Here is a 16492-nt window from a genome sequence, read left to right on the forward strand (position 1 = left end):
AAATGCTTCTCAGAAAGGTCTTGATGACTAATCCATGCCGTGAGCTATCAAACACTCTGACATGTGTCATAATAACAGAAGAGGGCATTGTTCTTGATCTTACAAAATGTAACAGGTTTTTCTCCATATGTATTTCGTGCCCAAGCCATAATGTATAAGTGTTAGAGACATAACTAGGGCATTGTGGGCCTAAATAGATATGCCAGTTTATGCCATGCTGTTTTCAAATAACACAAAACTTTGTAATGTATATGTGAAAGTTCCCCTGTTTTGCCTGCATAAAATAAAAAGTAAGGATAATGCTAAATAAAAACAACATAAAGGTACCACAGCTTGCCCCCATAGAGAACTGCATAAATCCCAAATATCTTAAACAAATACTGACTTTCTCATAGCCTACCCTCTGCCTCCACATGGGAATGCTCTAATCTGGCCAATAATTAAGGCAATAAATATTTCCATGTGGAAGGTGGTAGTGGGTACACCTTTTCTCCAGAGGTTTCAGCAACACTCTTCCAGGGGTTTGGATGTAAAAAGGTACACCAAGGGTTTTTTTTTGCTTTTTGCCTTACATTCCACTTTATCCTTTATTTTTGTTTGTGCAATGAATAGAAGTTTGCTGTTAACTAGCAAGAGTTTAAACTGCAGTGGGAAAATTCATTCAGGGCTTCTCGGGAAATGTATGAAGTGAAGCTTCTCTGTAAAGAGGAAGGACTTTTAGGTCAATGCAATGTGTGAGCAGCATATGCCTAAATGAGTGCCCTAACAACCATGTTTTTAAAGTGTACCTGTGGGAACTTAATAGCAAATAAACCAGAACTGTTGTTTCATGTCACCCTCTCCCTTCTGTGCTTCCTTCTAGAGCACACCAAGTTCCTCTAACCCTAGGGTACATGGGTACTGGCCAGTGCTTCTCTGTTGGTCAGTGAGTTTCACCATCACAGCAAAGCACCAAATGTGAGGTGCAGAGCCCTCAACCATAGCAGCTTGGTTAGTATTTGCATTTCAAAGCACTCAGGGTTTTGGAGTTACCTAGATGCTTACATTGTATAGCATCTGGAGGTACCTACTATAGTATAGAAGTGCCAACTGGTGTCCTTTAAAACACTCTTGCTGTTGAATAAGAACATCAACCCATGAGCTGTAATCTCTGTGTTTATCCTTCCTCTCCACATTAGACCAGAACTTTTGGATGGTACTCGCAGCAGACACAGGGTGCCATTTGCCCTCTGCGGTGATCAGACTCTGGTGAGTCCTTGTAGGCCTGCATGCCCACTCCACCCCGAATGGAGCAGGAGACTATGCCATTGATTAGTCTGTGGATCTCTTATCCTTCAATCAGCTCCCTGGCTCTCAGCCGCTTATTGCGCTAATGATTTCACAATCCCCTTGAAGAAGACCATCTGTAGGTCGAAACGCGTCGGAGTCTGCTTGCCCCCAACCCTTTAGGGGTTTGGGGTGCTTTTTGTGTCATATGTAACAATTTTGCAATGACCATGTTATTTGTGAATATCATCTCGCAATGAGGTTACCATGTATCAATACCAGGAGCTCATAACATACTCCCCCTATAGGGGTTGTTTTTAACTTTGCATTCTTTGTTATGCTTATGTTATATCACTTGTCACTTTTCAAGTTTTGTTTATTAAAGATTATATTTTTTATTACTTTTTGACATAATTTTTGTCTGTATACTCACTATTATCTATGCTGCCTAAAAACCCGCTGGGGGTTGATGCCTCGGCATCCCTTCTTGTCTATTAGTATTTGTTTTACTTCGAAGCTGATGGACTTTCGTTCCCTGCTCTAAAGAGGATTTCGTTGTTATACAAATTTCTGTATTACTTGTATTTTTGACTTATTGGACCTCAATAACACAGGGCCAAAACAGTACTGTCTCAGGTCATTGGTCTGCTTCAGTAAAGACTTTTGATTATAAAACACAGAACGGTGGGCATTAGGAAATTTCATTGCCACGATTCTGGCATCAAAAGTAGACGCATGTTCCAAGGGGAACTTTTATTCTCACAACCAACATGCAGCTGCCTTTGATGAAGATTCTCTTACCATGTGCTAGGCTAGATACTGTTGCTGGCAAGTGCATGCTGTTTAATGTTTTATTATTTACAAAAAAAAAATCTAAAACTAGCTGTTTAAATATTCTAGACCAGGGGTCTCCAATCTTTCTAAACAAATGGCCAGTTTACTGTGCTTTAGACTTTAGAGGGGCCAGACTGTGATCAGTGAGAGTATAAAATGCCCCATCATTGGTATTAGTGGGACGAATAGTGCCCCCGTTGATGATATCAATGGGAGGACAGCTCCATTGCGGTGTCAGTGAGAGAAATAATGCTCCATCATAGGTGTCAGTGTGAAGAATAAAGGCAAGGTAAAGGACCTTCATCTACACATTGTAGAACTGGGGTTATGAGAATCAAAGATCCTCTCAAAACATAAGTTCACTTGTGCTTCTGAAACTGTAAGGGAGAGAGACCTTGGCATCAGTGTTTTTGAAACCATTATCCACGCAGCCTTGTGAGATCTTGATTAGTGCTGGGAATTTGGATTAGCAGTGTTTTCCTGACCCTTCTCCGATCTCCCTCGGTTTCAATGAGCCAATATTTGGGAGTCTGTCATACAAGCGCAAATAGACCTATCTATGTGTCGGCCTAACTTTTCAATGAGTGGGGTATGTGTCAGGCCATTCTTGGTTGGAAGACACAACTGCTTATTACAGTAAAATGTTAATGCAAAGCAAGATTGCAGAAGATGGGATGGGAAGCTCAACTCTATTACCAATAGCATAGGGTAAGCTAAGATGAATTTCCAACCCTATCATCTGTTGAATCCAATGGATTATACCTATTTTTTAATCATGTATATAGTATTTTTTAATACTTACTTGTCAATGGATCCCACCATGTAATAGACCTGAGGAAACCAACAGATGGCCTCAAGGAACTGTGTATCAGGTCTGAAAAATAGTTATACAATTGTTACTTGACTGACCTACTTCAGCTGTTTGAAACTTTTACTGTTGCACTAAATAAAGCTGTGTATGAGGTATGAGATTACCTGTTTGGGCAATTGCCTCCTATGGCACAAGCAGACAGTGCTAGTCATCTGTATGAACACTTGTTTACACAGAGATAAGCTAGTGCTAATGCTGTTTCCTGCCTATTTTATAGGCATACATTTGCATTAGTGATCTACCAATATCGTTTTTTTAAATGCCGATACCGATATTTTGGTCATTGGATATTGGATATTTTCAGCCATGTAAAAAAATGTATTTATTTTATTTTTTTCCAGGTACTCTAGAGGAGGGATCTGGGAGTCTAAAAGACCCCAAACCCCTCCTCGGCACTGAAAAGCATTTGAAACGCCAAGTTTGGCTGTCTTGAATGCTGTCAGTTTTTTTAATGTGGTGCCGAGTACCCGGAAGTGATGTCATGACATCACTTCCGGGTTGTTTACATGGAGACCTGATCAGAGCCGAATGCGGCTTTGATCAGGTCTTCTGTTTGGCGGCCATGCAAGTAGGATGCCCCGGGTATCCCGGTGGGATGGGAGACCCGGGCGAGCCGCGGAAGACAAGACAGCCGACTGTCGGCTATGGACGCCGGTACCGGGGCGATGCCTCTAGCTGCAGGCATTACTCCAGTACAGCACTTTCCCGAAATATCAGCAATATCAGTAACCTCAGGGGCCGATTCCGATATATATCGGGGAAAGTGCATATCAGCCCCCGATATAATAAGGCTTACCTGTGGGTAAAATGAATATCCCCTAAACGTGCACCATTTATGAGATATTCACCCTGCATGCAGCCGCTGACGTCAGCCGCACATGCGTTCTAAAGGTCCGGCATATCGTGCGATAACTTTGGAGCTTTTTGCTGATGTTCTGCCGAAAACACCAACTAGCCAAAATCTCCAACCACGTGACTTCTGTTGACTCCACAGCAGCAATAATTGGAGATTTGGACGAGTTGCTGTTTTCACAGACCACCGGCAGCCTGTACACTACAGTACACAACCAGTTGCCTCTTTTCACAGAACACCAGGTAAGGAGGAAAAAAGTTGTTGCCGCCTTGGAGGCGGCCATGTTGTTGGTTAGTAGCGGGCTGACTACCAATGTCCACTCATTATAGCGTGTACCGTAGTGCAGTGGTCCTCAACCCAGGCCTACAGGGCCCACTAACAGGCCAGATTTTAAGTATTACCTTGGGGAGATGCAGACTAGAGTACTGCAATCACCGAGCAGCAAATGATATCACCTGGGATGTATTTCAGTTATCTTGCAAATCTGGCCTGTTAGTGGGCCCTGTAGGCCAGGGTTGAGGACCACTGCCGTAGTGTACAGGCTGCCGATGGTCTGTGAAAACAGCAACTCCAAATCTCCAATTACTGCTGCTGTAGAGTCACCAGAAGTGACGTGATTGTAGATTTTAGCGAGTTGGAGTTGCCTCGCATCCAGAACACAGTGTGGGATACTGTATGTAGCTGCAGCTACATACAGTTTATACTGCACATCCAGTGGCCTCACAGGTTAGTGAGGGACATAGGATTTACAAAACCTGTGAGCATTCCTTACATCAGCCTCAACTTCCTCTAAAACTCAGAGATTTGGTAGACTTGAATGTAGGGGTCCTCAAACTATGGCCCTCCAGTTGTTCAGGAACTACAATTCCCATCATGCCTAGTCATGTCTGTGAATGTCAGAATTTTAAAATGCTTCATGGGATGTGTAGTTCCGCAACAGCTGGAGGGCTGTAGTTTGAGGGTGGAGAAATATGTCCGCCGATCAGCTCCGCAAGAGCACCAATATGGCCGCGCTTTGTATATTGGTTGCCTAGGATACGATGGGCTATAAGAAGGCCGGGAGTATGACAAATGGCGCCGCTCCAGTAGACGTCTTGATGACGAAACGCGTAGGGCAGAGCTACGTACGCCATACCTCACTTCCGGTTTAGCGATTGTGGAGCCGTGGAACGCGGAAGCGGAAGCATCCCGGCGTCCCCCTTCTGTTTGACAAGCTGAAGTGATCGGTCCGACCGTAAGTCTCTGCTTGTGCTTGCCTTCATTACATGATTGTATACTACGCCATTGGGGTCCTTGTCTCCTTTGTTTAAGCACCACAGATTGAAGCACTTCGGAGGGAGGTCGCTCCCAGTGTGTCCTGCTTAAAACTTGAAGGAACCCCGGCAATAATCCCTTCTGAGGCTCTTCACATACCTGGCCCAGAAAAGGGAACAGGGTGAGAGTGTTACCTATTGGTTTCACCATTTTAACACACCAACTCACCATCACCTCACCTTTTATAACCACTTATTCACGGTTTTTATAGCACTGGTTAAGTGTTTTTATATTGTGTTTTGATTATTGCCATTAAGGATTTTAAATACTATTATGCACCACCGCTGTTTTTTTCTTATGTGGTTTTAATGCATTGCCATAGGCATTAAATGTTTTATTATACTCTGTGCACTATTTTTATTTCTGGTTTTATATGAGCAGTGAACTACACTATACATTTGCACCGAGCACTTTATTCCTAAGGGAAACTCATTGTCTACCCCTATCACTGAGCACTGAGACTAACTCTTTTTCCGTGCACATACAATCTGTATGGGGTTTTTAACCCCTTATTTTAAAACACTGCTCTAACAGGTAGCGCCTTACTCAAACCCTTTTTCTTCTCCCTCACTCATATTACACCCCTGTTTTTCAGGGGTGGGTTTGTGGCTGCTTACACCTGTTCATACGGTTAGCAATTCTAGTAATTTTTTCCATATTGAAGATATTCCATAGCGCTGGTCACCTTCGTGTTTTCATCTGTAGTTTGAAGATCCCTGCAGTCTAATGTCATCCCATTAAGCTGTACAAAAGCCTCGGCAGCCTATAGAAAAGTGACCATTGGAAGTGAGAAAGTCAAAGTGCATATGAGGAGTGTACCCAGGTTGGAGAGATTCCTCAGGCAAAAAATTCTTAGGTTCACTGCACAATATCAGACTTAAAGTGATTTTTTTAAAAAAGAACTCCATCTTTCCACACACTTTACGATGATATAAAAAACTTATCACAATGAGTTTTATACTGGGGCTAGAAAACATCCTTGGCTGAACATTTCCAAAGTCACATTGGTAAAGGTCAGAAGAGTGATGTCACCACTGCAGAGCTATTTTGTTTAAGTGAACCTACGATATACAAAAAGTTCCTATACTACTTTTCCCTAAAAAGTAAACACCACCTACAATCAGGGTGCTCTGAAAGTCATTTTTTGAGTTCTTGTGGGCCTGAGGAATCTCTCCAACCTGGGTACACTCCTCATATGCACTTTGACTTCACCTCACTTCTCTATAGGTTGTCGAGGCTTTTGTACACTTTAGTGGGATGACAGGAGAGTGTGCCAAATCTCTGAGTTTTAGAGGAAGTGGAGGGTGAGGTAAGTAATGCTCACAGGTTTGCGGATTTCCAGAGCACATACAGTACAAGGCAAGTGGCTGAGAAATATGGGTATCTGCAGCCACCGAGTGGTGCCTACTTTTATGGTATAAAGGTACTCAGATCAAGCTGCCCTTCTGACAGCCAGATACCACAACAGACTACTCAGGAATAAGGTAAAGGTCTAATATCTTGCTTGATCCATTGTAAACTCCCCAAACGAACAAATTAACAAATTAATGCAGTTAGTAATCTTGCAACCCTGCCTAACCAACTTAGGCCTATTAGTTTAGACTAGACGTGAGCGGTTCGTTTTGTTCTGAATCAAAATTCGGACGAATATTTAGTTGTTCAAAAATTCAGATGTATCTGAATTTCTGAATTACAATAGTAATGAGTTTACACAAATCCAAAATGACTAAACTAAATTTTGGACAAAATTTGAATTCGAATTGAATTAGAATCAAATTCGAAAATGAATTTAAATCGAATTTGAAAAAGAATTCAAAGACAGGAATAGAATAAAATAGAATAGAAAAGAAAAGGAATATAATAGAAAAGAAAAGAAAATAGAAAAAAAATTGACTAGAAAATATTAGAATAGAATAGAAAATAAAGGAATAGAATAGAAAAGAAAAGAAAATAGAAAAAAAATTGACTAGAAAATATTAGAATAGAATAGAAAATAAAGGAATAGAATAGAAAAGAAAAGAATACATTAAAACAGAACAGAATCGAACAGAAAAAATAATAGAATGGGATAGAATAAAATAGAACTATCTACCGAAATTTGAATTTCGAATAGAATAAATTCGAATGCCAAATTCTAATCGAATTCGAATAAACAAAACAAATAAAATTAATTTAACTAAACAAATTTATGTAAAAATGAAACAAAACAAAAATTTTTGTTCTGCACATGTCTAGTTTAGACATGCATAGAATCTTGCCACCCTTCTGAAAAGTGATCGGCAGTGGATTGTGTTTCAGAGGTGTTTGATAGGCAGTGAGGAGTTGGTATGTTGCTTTCTCACAAGCTATTTTAACCCTTTAAATGCCGCACCCCCATGCCACAACTACATTCATTACACACAGTTTTAGTATGGTTGTGGCAAAAGCACAGTCTGCAGCATATGTACAGCCCTGCCCAGCTGTCTTTGCAGCTTAAGGGGGGGGTCAGTAAAAATGCAGCTCATCCACCTACGTTTACCTCAAGGATCCAGCCCCCCCCCCCCCCCCCGTTTTAGCCACAAGTGTAAATACAAAGATTTTATTACAAGAACATGAAATATTTTAAATAGCTAGCTGGTTCTCACGGGTTTTCCAGGAGAAGTATAATGGGGCTCAGCTCCTTCTTGGCTCTGTAGTATGCTCGGAGAGGAACAATGAAGTTATACAACCCATTTCCCGCTCGCTCTGCTGATACAATTACCAGGGCGTTCTTGAAGCCGTATGCCCGTGCATCTTCATAGGGGAAATGGTGGCAACCCTTTATAAAAAAAAAAAAAACAATGACATCACCTTAATACATGTACAAACACATTGATAAATGCTCATAATATTGTATTAGAACACTATATATGTAATAAGCAATTTGAGTCCTTTTAATATTTATTTGAAATAATGAGCAGCACAGACCGTAGGAGAAAGGAGTCCTTGAACTAGTAATGCTATTCAGGAAAAATGTTCACTTAATGTAACATAAGATACAACTGTGTGAAGGAGTGAGTACATGCTACTGATTTTTCCAGTGTTCCAATATTTAAAGTACTTTAGAACAATGTTTACCAACCAGGGTGCCACAAGCACAAGGCCCAGCTAGGCCAGGATCAACCTCATGAGTTGACATGGTTTGGGTAGGCTGGCCACCAGCAGCAAAACAGGCAATGATGCTCTAGGATGCAAGGCGTCATTCATTACTCTGTTAATGGAGGCAAGCTTGCCCCCACCATGGCAGAGCCTGACTTTGATCCAGGGCCCGTCGCATGCAAGGCTGCCCCAGCATTCAGGAGAAAATGAAAGTTTGCCTCCGCCAGACCCCCTCCACCTCCTGCCCTCTGTCGCTGATGTGAAGGGGGAACATCTGATGTGAAGGGGACCTCTGATATAAAGAAGGGGCCGATGTGATGAGGGAACCCCTGATGTGAAGGGGTCTCTGATGTGATTCGGGGGGACCACTCATGTGACGAGGGAACCTCTGATGTAACAGAGATTTCTGATGTGAAGGAGGGGCCGTTGTGATGAGGAAACCCCTGATGTGAAGAAGGGGCCGATGTGATGAGGAAACCCCTGATGTGAAGAAGGGGCCGATGTGATGAGGGAACCCCTGATGTGAAGAAGGGGCCGATGTGATGAGGAAACCCCTGATGTGAAGAAGGGGCCGATGTGATGAGGAAACCCCTGATGTGAAGGAGGGGCTGATGTGATGAGGAAACCCCTGATGTGAAGGAGGGGCCGATGTGATGAGGGAACCCCTGATGTGAAGAAGGGGCCGATGTGATGAGGAAAGCCCTGATGTGAAGAAGGGGCTGATGTGATGAGGAAACCCCTGATGTGAAGGAGGGGCCGATGTGATGAGGAAACCCCTGATGTGAAGGAGGGGCCGATGTGATGAGGGAACCCCTGATGTGAAGGAGGAGCCAATGTGATGAGGAAACCCCTGATGTGAAAGAGGGGCCGATGTGATGAGGGAACCCCTGATGTGAAGGAGGGGCCGATGTGATGAGGAAACCCCTGATGTGAAGGAGGGGCCAATGTGATGAGGAAACCCCTGATGTGAAAGAGGGGTTCGATGTCATGAGGAAATCCCTGATGTGAAGGAGGGGCCAATGTCATGAGGAAACCCCTGATGTGAAGGAGGGGCCGATGTCACGAGGAAACCCCTGATGTGAAGAAGGGCTTCTGATGTGAAGTTATTTCATCAAGGGGGTTTTGTGCATTGTTCCAGGCTCAGGTTTCCCATTGAAAAGTAACATTAATGCTTTTTACACTTTAGACTGGGGTACCTCAATATTTTTCCTTCTTTTAAAGCGTGCCATGGCTAAAAAAAGGTTGGGAAATGCTATTTTAGAAGTGCTATGAAGTGATGTGCCTCCATATTGTTCACCTGTTACTATAGTAGCACTACCAGGTTAGAGTGAGAGAATATTAGGTGGAACATGCTAAGCCATTTTTAAACATCTCAGAATACTACAGCTGATGTATGAAAAAGGGGTGGTACAGCCTAAAGTGGCTCTGACATTGCACTGGCAAGAACTGCCATTGTTCTGGCCACTGAATGGCAAGAACGAGGCTTGGCTCCAGCGGGGCAGGTCTTGGGACTAAGAAAAATGGAAACCTACAGAGTGATAACGCTATGCCCAGGATAGGGGGGTCCCTGAACTTTTGCATGAATCAAATAGTTCTTGCAGGCATCTTTTGCTGCTGCTCAGCCATATTGATAACGTATACACCAAAAATTTTAAAGGTGCCTGAAAGAACCTCTACCAATCTGCAACGTGTCTTTTGTGTGACTAATCCTTGGCACACTATGAAAAAAAACTATGACTTTACTTCTAATGCTGCCATGTCTCCAGCCCTCTAATAAATCAATCATAGCAATGCTTTTGGCATCTGCAATTCTCTCATTTCTTGGTGTGATCGCAGGTGCAAAAACCACTACCAGATCCACTGTGACAGCTCGGACCCTGAATCAAAAAGGTTTAACCCTTTCCCCATGATGGAGTATCATTTTCTTGTTCGTTAACAGAGTAGCCTTTCTCAACCCCAGAGGAACCCTTGAAAAAAATTTCAAGTCTCAGGGAACCCCTGCTAAAATGTATTCAACAGTGAGAAGATGCCTCCCTTACATTGATGGTCAGTGAGAGAATATGCCCTTCACAGTGGTGTGCAGACTACCACCCTTACAGTCAGCTCATTGTGTAATGCTGCTAGATCTGCTAAGTAGTGTTGGCCCTGGAATCATGCAGATAGGAGGTCAACCAGCCACAGCTCAAGGAACCTCTAGCAATCACTAGAGGAACCTTAGAGTTCTACAGAACCCTGGTTGAGAATGGCTATAACAGAGGCTTTCATGCCCACGAGTTTGTTATGCTGTGTGTGGACCATTAGATGTAGTGAAACAGGTGCATCCAGGCTATTACCTCCATGTAATCATGTCAGCCATGATTAGGGCCTGATGGCTGAAACGCGTTGTTTATTATGGCTGTTTTGTCATCAGTAACAATGAAGTTTATACTGTATGTTTTAGTCGATTTCCATGGCACCAGCCTTTTCACTTTTGTTAGATATAGTGGGTCCTTGGTTTTCAATTTGCAAAAGTATTCGGCCCCCTTGAACTTTGCGACCTTTTGCCACATTTCAGGCTTCAAACATAAAGATATAAAACTGTAATTTTTTGTGAAGAATCAACAACAAGTGGGACACAATCATGAAGTGGAACAAAATTTATTGGATATTTCAAACTTTGTTAACAAATAAAAAACTGAAAAATTGGGCGTGCAAAATTATTCAGCCCCTTTACTTTTAGTGCAGCAAACTCTCTCCAGAAGTTCAGTGAGGATCTCTGAATGATCCAATGCTGACCTAAATGACTAATGATGATAAATAGAATCCACCTGTGTGTAATCAAGTCTCCGTATAAATGCACCTGCACTGTGATAGTCTCAGAGGTCCGTTTAAAGTGCAGAGAGCATCATGAAAAACAAGGAACACACCAGGCAGGTCCGAGATACTGTTGTGGAGAAGTTTAAAGCCGGATTTGGATACAAAAAGATTTCCCAAGCATTAAACATCCCAATGGAAGGACCTGGCCGTCCCTCTAAACTTTCAGCTCATACAAGGAGAAGACTGATCAGAGATGCAGCCAAGAGGCCCATGATCACTCTGGATGAACTGCAGAGATCTACAGCTGAGGTGGGAGACTTTGTCCATAGGACAACAATCAGTCGTATACTACACAAATCTGGCCTTTATGGAAGAGTGGCAAGAAGAAAGCCATTTCTTAAAGATATCCATAAAAAGTGTTGTTTAAAGTTTGCCACAAGCCACCTGGGAGACACACCAAACATGTGGAAGAAGGTGCTCTGGTCAAACCAAAATCAAACTTTTTGGCAACAATGCAAAACGTTATGTTTGGCGTAAAAGCAACACAGCTCATCACCCTGAACACACCATCCCCACTGTCAAACATGGTGGTGGCAGCATCAGGGTTTGGGCCTGCTTTTCTTCAACAGGGACAGGGAAGATGGTTAAAATTGATGGGAAGATGAATGGAGCCAAATACAGGACCATTCTGGAAGAAAACCTGATGGAGTCTGCTAAAGACCTGAGACTGGGACGGAGATTTGTCTTCCAACAAGACAATGATCCAAAACATAAAGCAAAATCTACAATGGAATGGTTCACAAATAAACATATCCAGGTGTTAGAATGGCCAAGTCAAAGTCCAGACCTGAATCCAATCGAGAATCTGTGGAAAGAACTGAAAACTGCTGTTTACAAACGCTCTCCATCCAACCTCACTGAGCTCAAGCTGTTTTGCCAGGAGGAATGAGCAAAAATTTCAGTCTCTCGATGTGCAAAACTGATAGAGACATACCCCAAGCGACTTAGAGCTGTAATCGCAGAAAAAGGTGGCGCTACAAAGTATTAACTTAAAGGAGGCTGAATAATTTTGCACGCCCAATTTTTCAGTTTTTTATTTGTTAAAAAAGTTTGAAATATCCAATAAATTTCGTTCCACTTCATGATTGTGTTCCACTTGTTGTTGATTCTTCAAAAAAAATTACAGTTTTATATCTTTATGTTTGAAGCCTGAAATGTGGCAAAAGTTCGCAAAGTTCAAGGGGGCCGAATACTTTCGCAAGGCACTGTACATAATCAGAGTACCGATATTACCTTATCAAGTCGCAGACAGCAGTACTGACTCTTTTGCTGGAGTAAGTGACATAAAGTGGGTGAGCTGCCAATGTAAGGTGTATTAGAGGGATAGCCCTTCACCCAGCTGAAAGAGAAGAATTAGAACAATCTGTGTAATGAGACTATCAGGCATTTATGGAAATTTCATATTGTCCTTTACGCATTGTCATCAGCTTACTCATTGTAAGAGCCCAGCTCTTCATCTGACTGACTAATCTCATCCTCAGACTGGTCACTCAAAAGGTCGAAGGATGTGCTGGTATCACCATCAATTAGGTCAGGCACGGGATCGATGCTGTGTTTTCTTCTATGAGTGGAGTCAGCCGGTGGGCTTAGCAAGTTGCCATCAACACTCTCTGGACTTCTTGAACCCTGAAGATCGATGGCCACTGTGCCTATAAAAAAAAAAAAATAAGGAGGATATATAAATGGGGAGCTTTCTGCATGTCTGCCATGTCTGTGCTTTTTAAAGGAGGATGAAAATGTATAAAACTGGACAAACCTCTTTGTAAATCTGTTCAGTAACTATGTTTTAAAACAAGTCCTCACTAATCTTCGGAGCTGCAGGCAGAAGTGAGTAAGGGGAGCTGAGCTGCTGAAATTAAACCGAAAGTACTTTCTTTTGTACAGAGGCGTAGCGTGGGTTGTCAGCACCCGGGGCAAGGCAAGTAATTTGCGCCCCCTAACACGTGGGATTTTAGTACTCGAGTCTCTTCCACTAGATTAGTTAAAGAAACCCTTACCCCCAAAGCACATGTATTATTGTTATTAAAATACTGATGTAATTAAAGTAAAATGCATCTAAATACAAGTTTGAATGAACAGCGTGCCCCCTTTCAATGCAGAATGACCAGCATGCCCCCTTTCAATGCAGAATGACCAGCATGCCCCCTTTTAATGCAGACAGACCAGCGTGCCCCCCTTCAATTCAGAGAGACTTACCTGCAGCGGCGGCTTCTCCTCAGTCCCCTGCATCTCCTCGAGTCCTCCCTCCTCCTCCTCGGCCAATGGCATGCGTTTGCCTTTCGGCCAATCAGGAAGCGGGTCTCGTACCCTCTTCCTGATTGGCCAGGAGGAGGATCCGTGTGACAATAGCGAATTTTCATTCGCTATTGTCACACAAATGGGTGGGCTAGGGTGCTCTGCTCTGCGCCCCGGGTCCACCCTTTTTTGAAGCCTATTAGAGCCTCTGGCGCTAATCAGGTGATTAAAAAAAAAACCCACTCTGTGACAGCGCCAGGCTGCTGACTCACTCGCTGCTAAACTGACTGAGCAGTGAGGAGAGGCGGCATAGGCGGTGCTTAGCTTGGAACGCCACCCACCCTACACCAGTGGACAGGTGAGGCAAAGTCCAGCCCCGCCCCGACCCGAACCCGCCCTTTTTCAGCCATAGGGCGCCCGCGCTGGACATCTCCCAGCCTAAAGATGGAGGCAGCCGAAGAGAGTGTGTGAACTGTGTATGTCAGAGTCAGACAGACAGAGTGACACTGCGGATGCGCCCCCCCGATGTTGCGCCCGGTGCGGCCGGCCCCCCCTGCACCCCCCACGCTATGCCACTGCTTTTGTAAACCTCCAGGATGAATTACTGCACAGTGTCTGCAGCTACAGAAATCAGTGAGGGCTTGTTTTAAAGTTTTTTTACAGCTTTTAAATAATTGAAATCCCTAACCGGACCACGGTTCTTCTTTAACCACTTGATGTCCAGGGAAATTTTTTCATTTTACACACACCTGTTTAAAATCTACATATTTTGCTAGAAAATTATTCAAATGCTCAAACAATTATATATTTTTTGAAAGCAGAGGCTCTGTAGAATTCAATGACGGCAGTTGCAATTTTTTCTGTTGCACGATATTTGCACAGCTGTTTGTAAAACATATTTTCTGGCCAAAATGCACTAAAATTAGTGCACACAAATCAATTTTTGGTAAAATATAATAGATGGGGTTGTGTCTGGTAAATAATATATCAAACATTTCTTGAAACTGCGCACGTTAATTAATCAATTTACCACCGGAGGATTTTCCTGCTTTACGTCCAGGCCACTTTTTGCAACTTGGCACTGTGCGACTTTAACTGACAATTGCGCGGTCATGCAACGCCGTACCCAAACAAAATTTACGTCCTTTTTTTCCCACAAACAGAGTTTTATTTTGGTGGTATTTGATCACCTCTGCGCTTTTAATTTTTTTCGATATTAATAAAAAAAGAGCGACAATTTTGAAAAAATAACAATATTTTTCTACTTTGACAGTTAAAAAATATCCAATATTTTCAATTTTTGTCTTATATTTAGGCCAAAATGTATTTAGCTACATGTCTTTGACAAAAAAATTCTCAATAAGCGTATTTTTAACCGCTTTAAGACCGGAAGGTTTTACCCCATTCCTGACCAGGCCATATTTTGCGATTCGGCACTGCGTTACTTTAACGGACAATTGCGCGGTCGTGCGACGCTGTTCCCAAATTAAATTTATGTCCTTTTTTCCCCACAAATGGAGCTTTCTTTTGGTGGTATTTGATCACCTGTGCGATTTTTAGTTTTTGCGCTATAAACAAAAAAAGAACAACAATTTTGAAAAAATAACAATATTTTTCTATATGAAATCCCCCCCCAAAAAATGTAAAAACCAAAATTTTTTAACATTTTAGGCCAATTTGTTTTGTGCTACATATGTTTGGTAAAGAAAAAATCGCAATAAGCGTATTTTGATTGGTTTGTGCAAAAGTTATCGCAGCTACAAACTACAGGAAATTTATGTTATTTTTATTGTTTTTTTTTTAACTAGTAATGGCGGCGATCTGTCGGCGATCTGCGTTTTTTTTTTTTTTTGCGGGACTGCGACATTGCGGCGGACAGATCGGACCCCTGACTGACATTTTGACACTTTTGGGGGTACCAGTGACATTACTACAGTAATCAGTGCTAAAAATGTGCACTGTTAACTTTATTGGTGATCTAGGGGTTAATTGTATGCCTGTTGCTTACTGACGTGTGTGGGGGGGAGGGGATTGAGTGACACAGGCACAGATCGCAGGTTCAGCTATGCTGAATCCTGTAATCTGTGACTGCTTTGTGTAAACAAAGCGGGCGGATTTCCTCACTCGATCCCCGACGATCGGGGAAGAGCGGCGGTGATCACCGCCTCTCCTCCCCTGGCCCGACTCCCGCTGTGTCCTGTAATCTGTGACTGCTTTGTGTAAACAAAGCGGGCAGATTTCCTCACTCGATCCCCGACGATCGGGGAAGAGCGGCGGTGATCACCGTCTCTCCTCCCCTGGCCCGACTCCGCGCCGCCCACAAGGGGAGGAGTCCAGCGACGTAGGTCTACGTCGCTGGATAGAATCAAGCCACTTTGCCGCAGTACCCGCTCAGTGAGCGGTCAGCAAGTGGTTAAATGGGGAAAAACAATAGTACCCAAAATTGTAAAAGCCTTTACATGTTGTTTATTAAGAGTTAAACTGACCACAGTATCAGGGATCAGCAGCCATTGTATACCGTGGTCAGTTTACAGAGGGGAGGACATAGCCAGGCAGGATCAGCCAAGTATTTCAGGTGATAGAAGGGGCCAAATTACACAGCAAAGCACTGCGCTGTACAACATGCTTTAAGGGAACAGAATCTTTTTTTTTTTTTTTTTTTAGGGTAACAAATGCTTTAAAAATAAATACTGCTGTTTGCTCTTTAAAAATAAATACTCAAAATAAGTATAATGACTAAGCCCCTCCCCTTCATGACATTGTAGAAAATGGGTGGAGCCTGGGTGACCTTAAAATTATGCCCCCCCCCCCCCCTGAAAAAGTTCTTGCAGACGCCCATGGACGGAGGGGGAACGTGTGTGTTTGGTATGTTAGAGTTAACTTGTGTTCAGTATCTTAGAGTAAATTGACCACTGTTTTTGTGTGGGGGCAAAGAAATTAAAAAGCCTTTGTATAATATTTAAGGCCCAAAAGACATTATGTATAATGGGTCCATATCTAAAATTATGAAGGTACACCTTTTAGAAGGAACTTGGTAAGAAATAGAGGTGACCTAATCTGTAAATATGGCTGTGATTGTGGAAGCAATATGTGCATTTTAAAATGCGTGACGTAATTATGTCACATGATGTTGCACACATACATGT

At 42.7% G+C, this 16492-nt stretch overlaps 1 protein-coding gene across 2 annotated transcripts in view; it reads right to left on the minus strand.

Moving 5' to 3' along the window:
• The window catches only part of LOC309553391 (potassium channel subfamily T member 2-like), a 422810-nt gene that overhangs the window by 42624 nt on the left and 363694 nt on the right, over positions 1-16492 (minus strand). For both annotated transcript variants that reach the window (XM_082254566.1, XM_082254567.1), the window contains exons 19-22: positions 12544-12760; positions 12345-12450; positions 7763-7935; positions 2903-2974 (exon numbers count right to left, since the gene is read on the minus strand). In XM_082254566.1, the coding sequence (XP_082110692.1) occupies positions 2903-2974; positions 7763-7935; positions 12345-12450; positions 12544-12760 (568 nt within the window). The remainder of the gene's footprint in view (positions 1-2902; positions 2975-7762; positions 7936-12344; positions 12451-12543; positions 12761-16492) is intronic.

This window comes from Pelophylax lessonae (genome assembly GCF_965119305.1).
Source record: "Pelophylax lessonae genome assembly, chromosome: 4".
Taxonomy (NCBI): domain Eukaryota; kingdom Metazoa; phylum Chordata; class Amphibia; order Anura; family Ranidae; genus Pelophylax; species Pelophylax lessonae.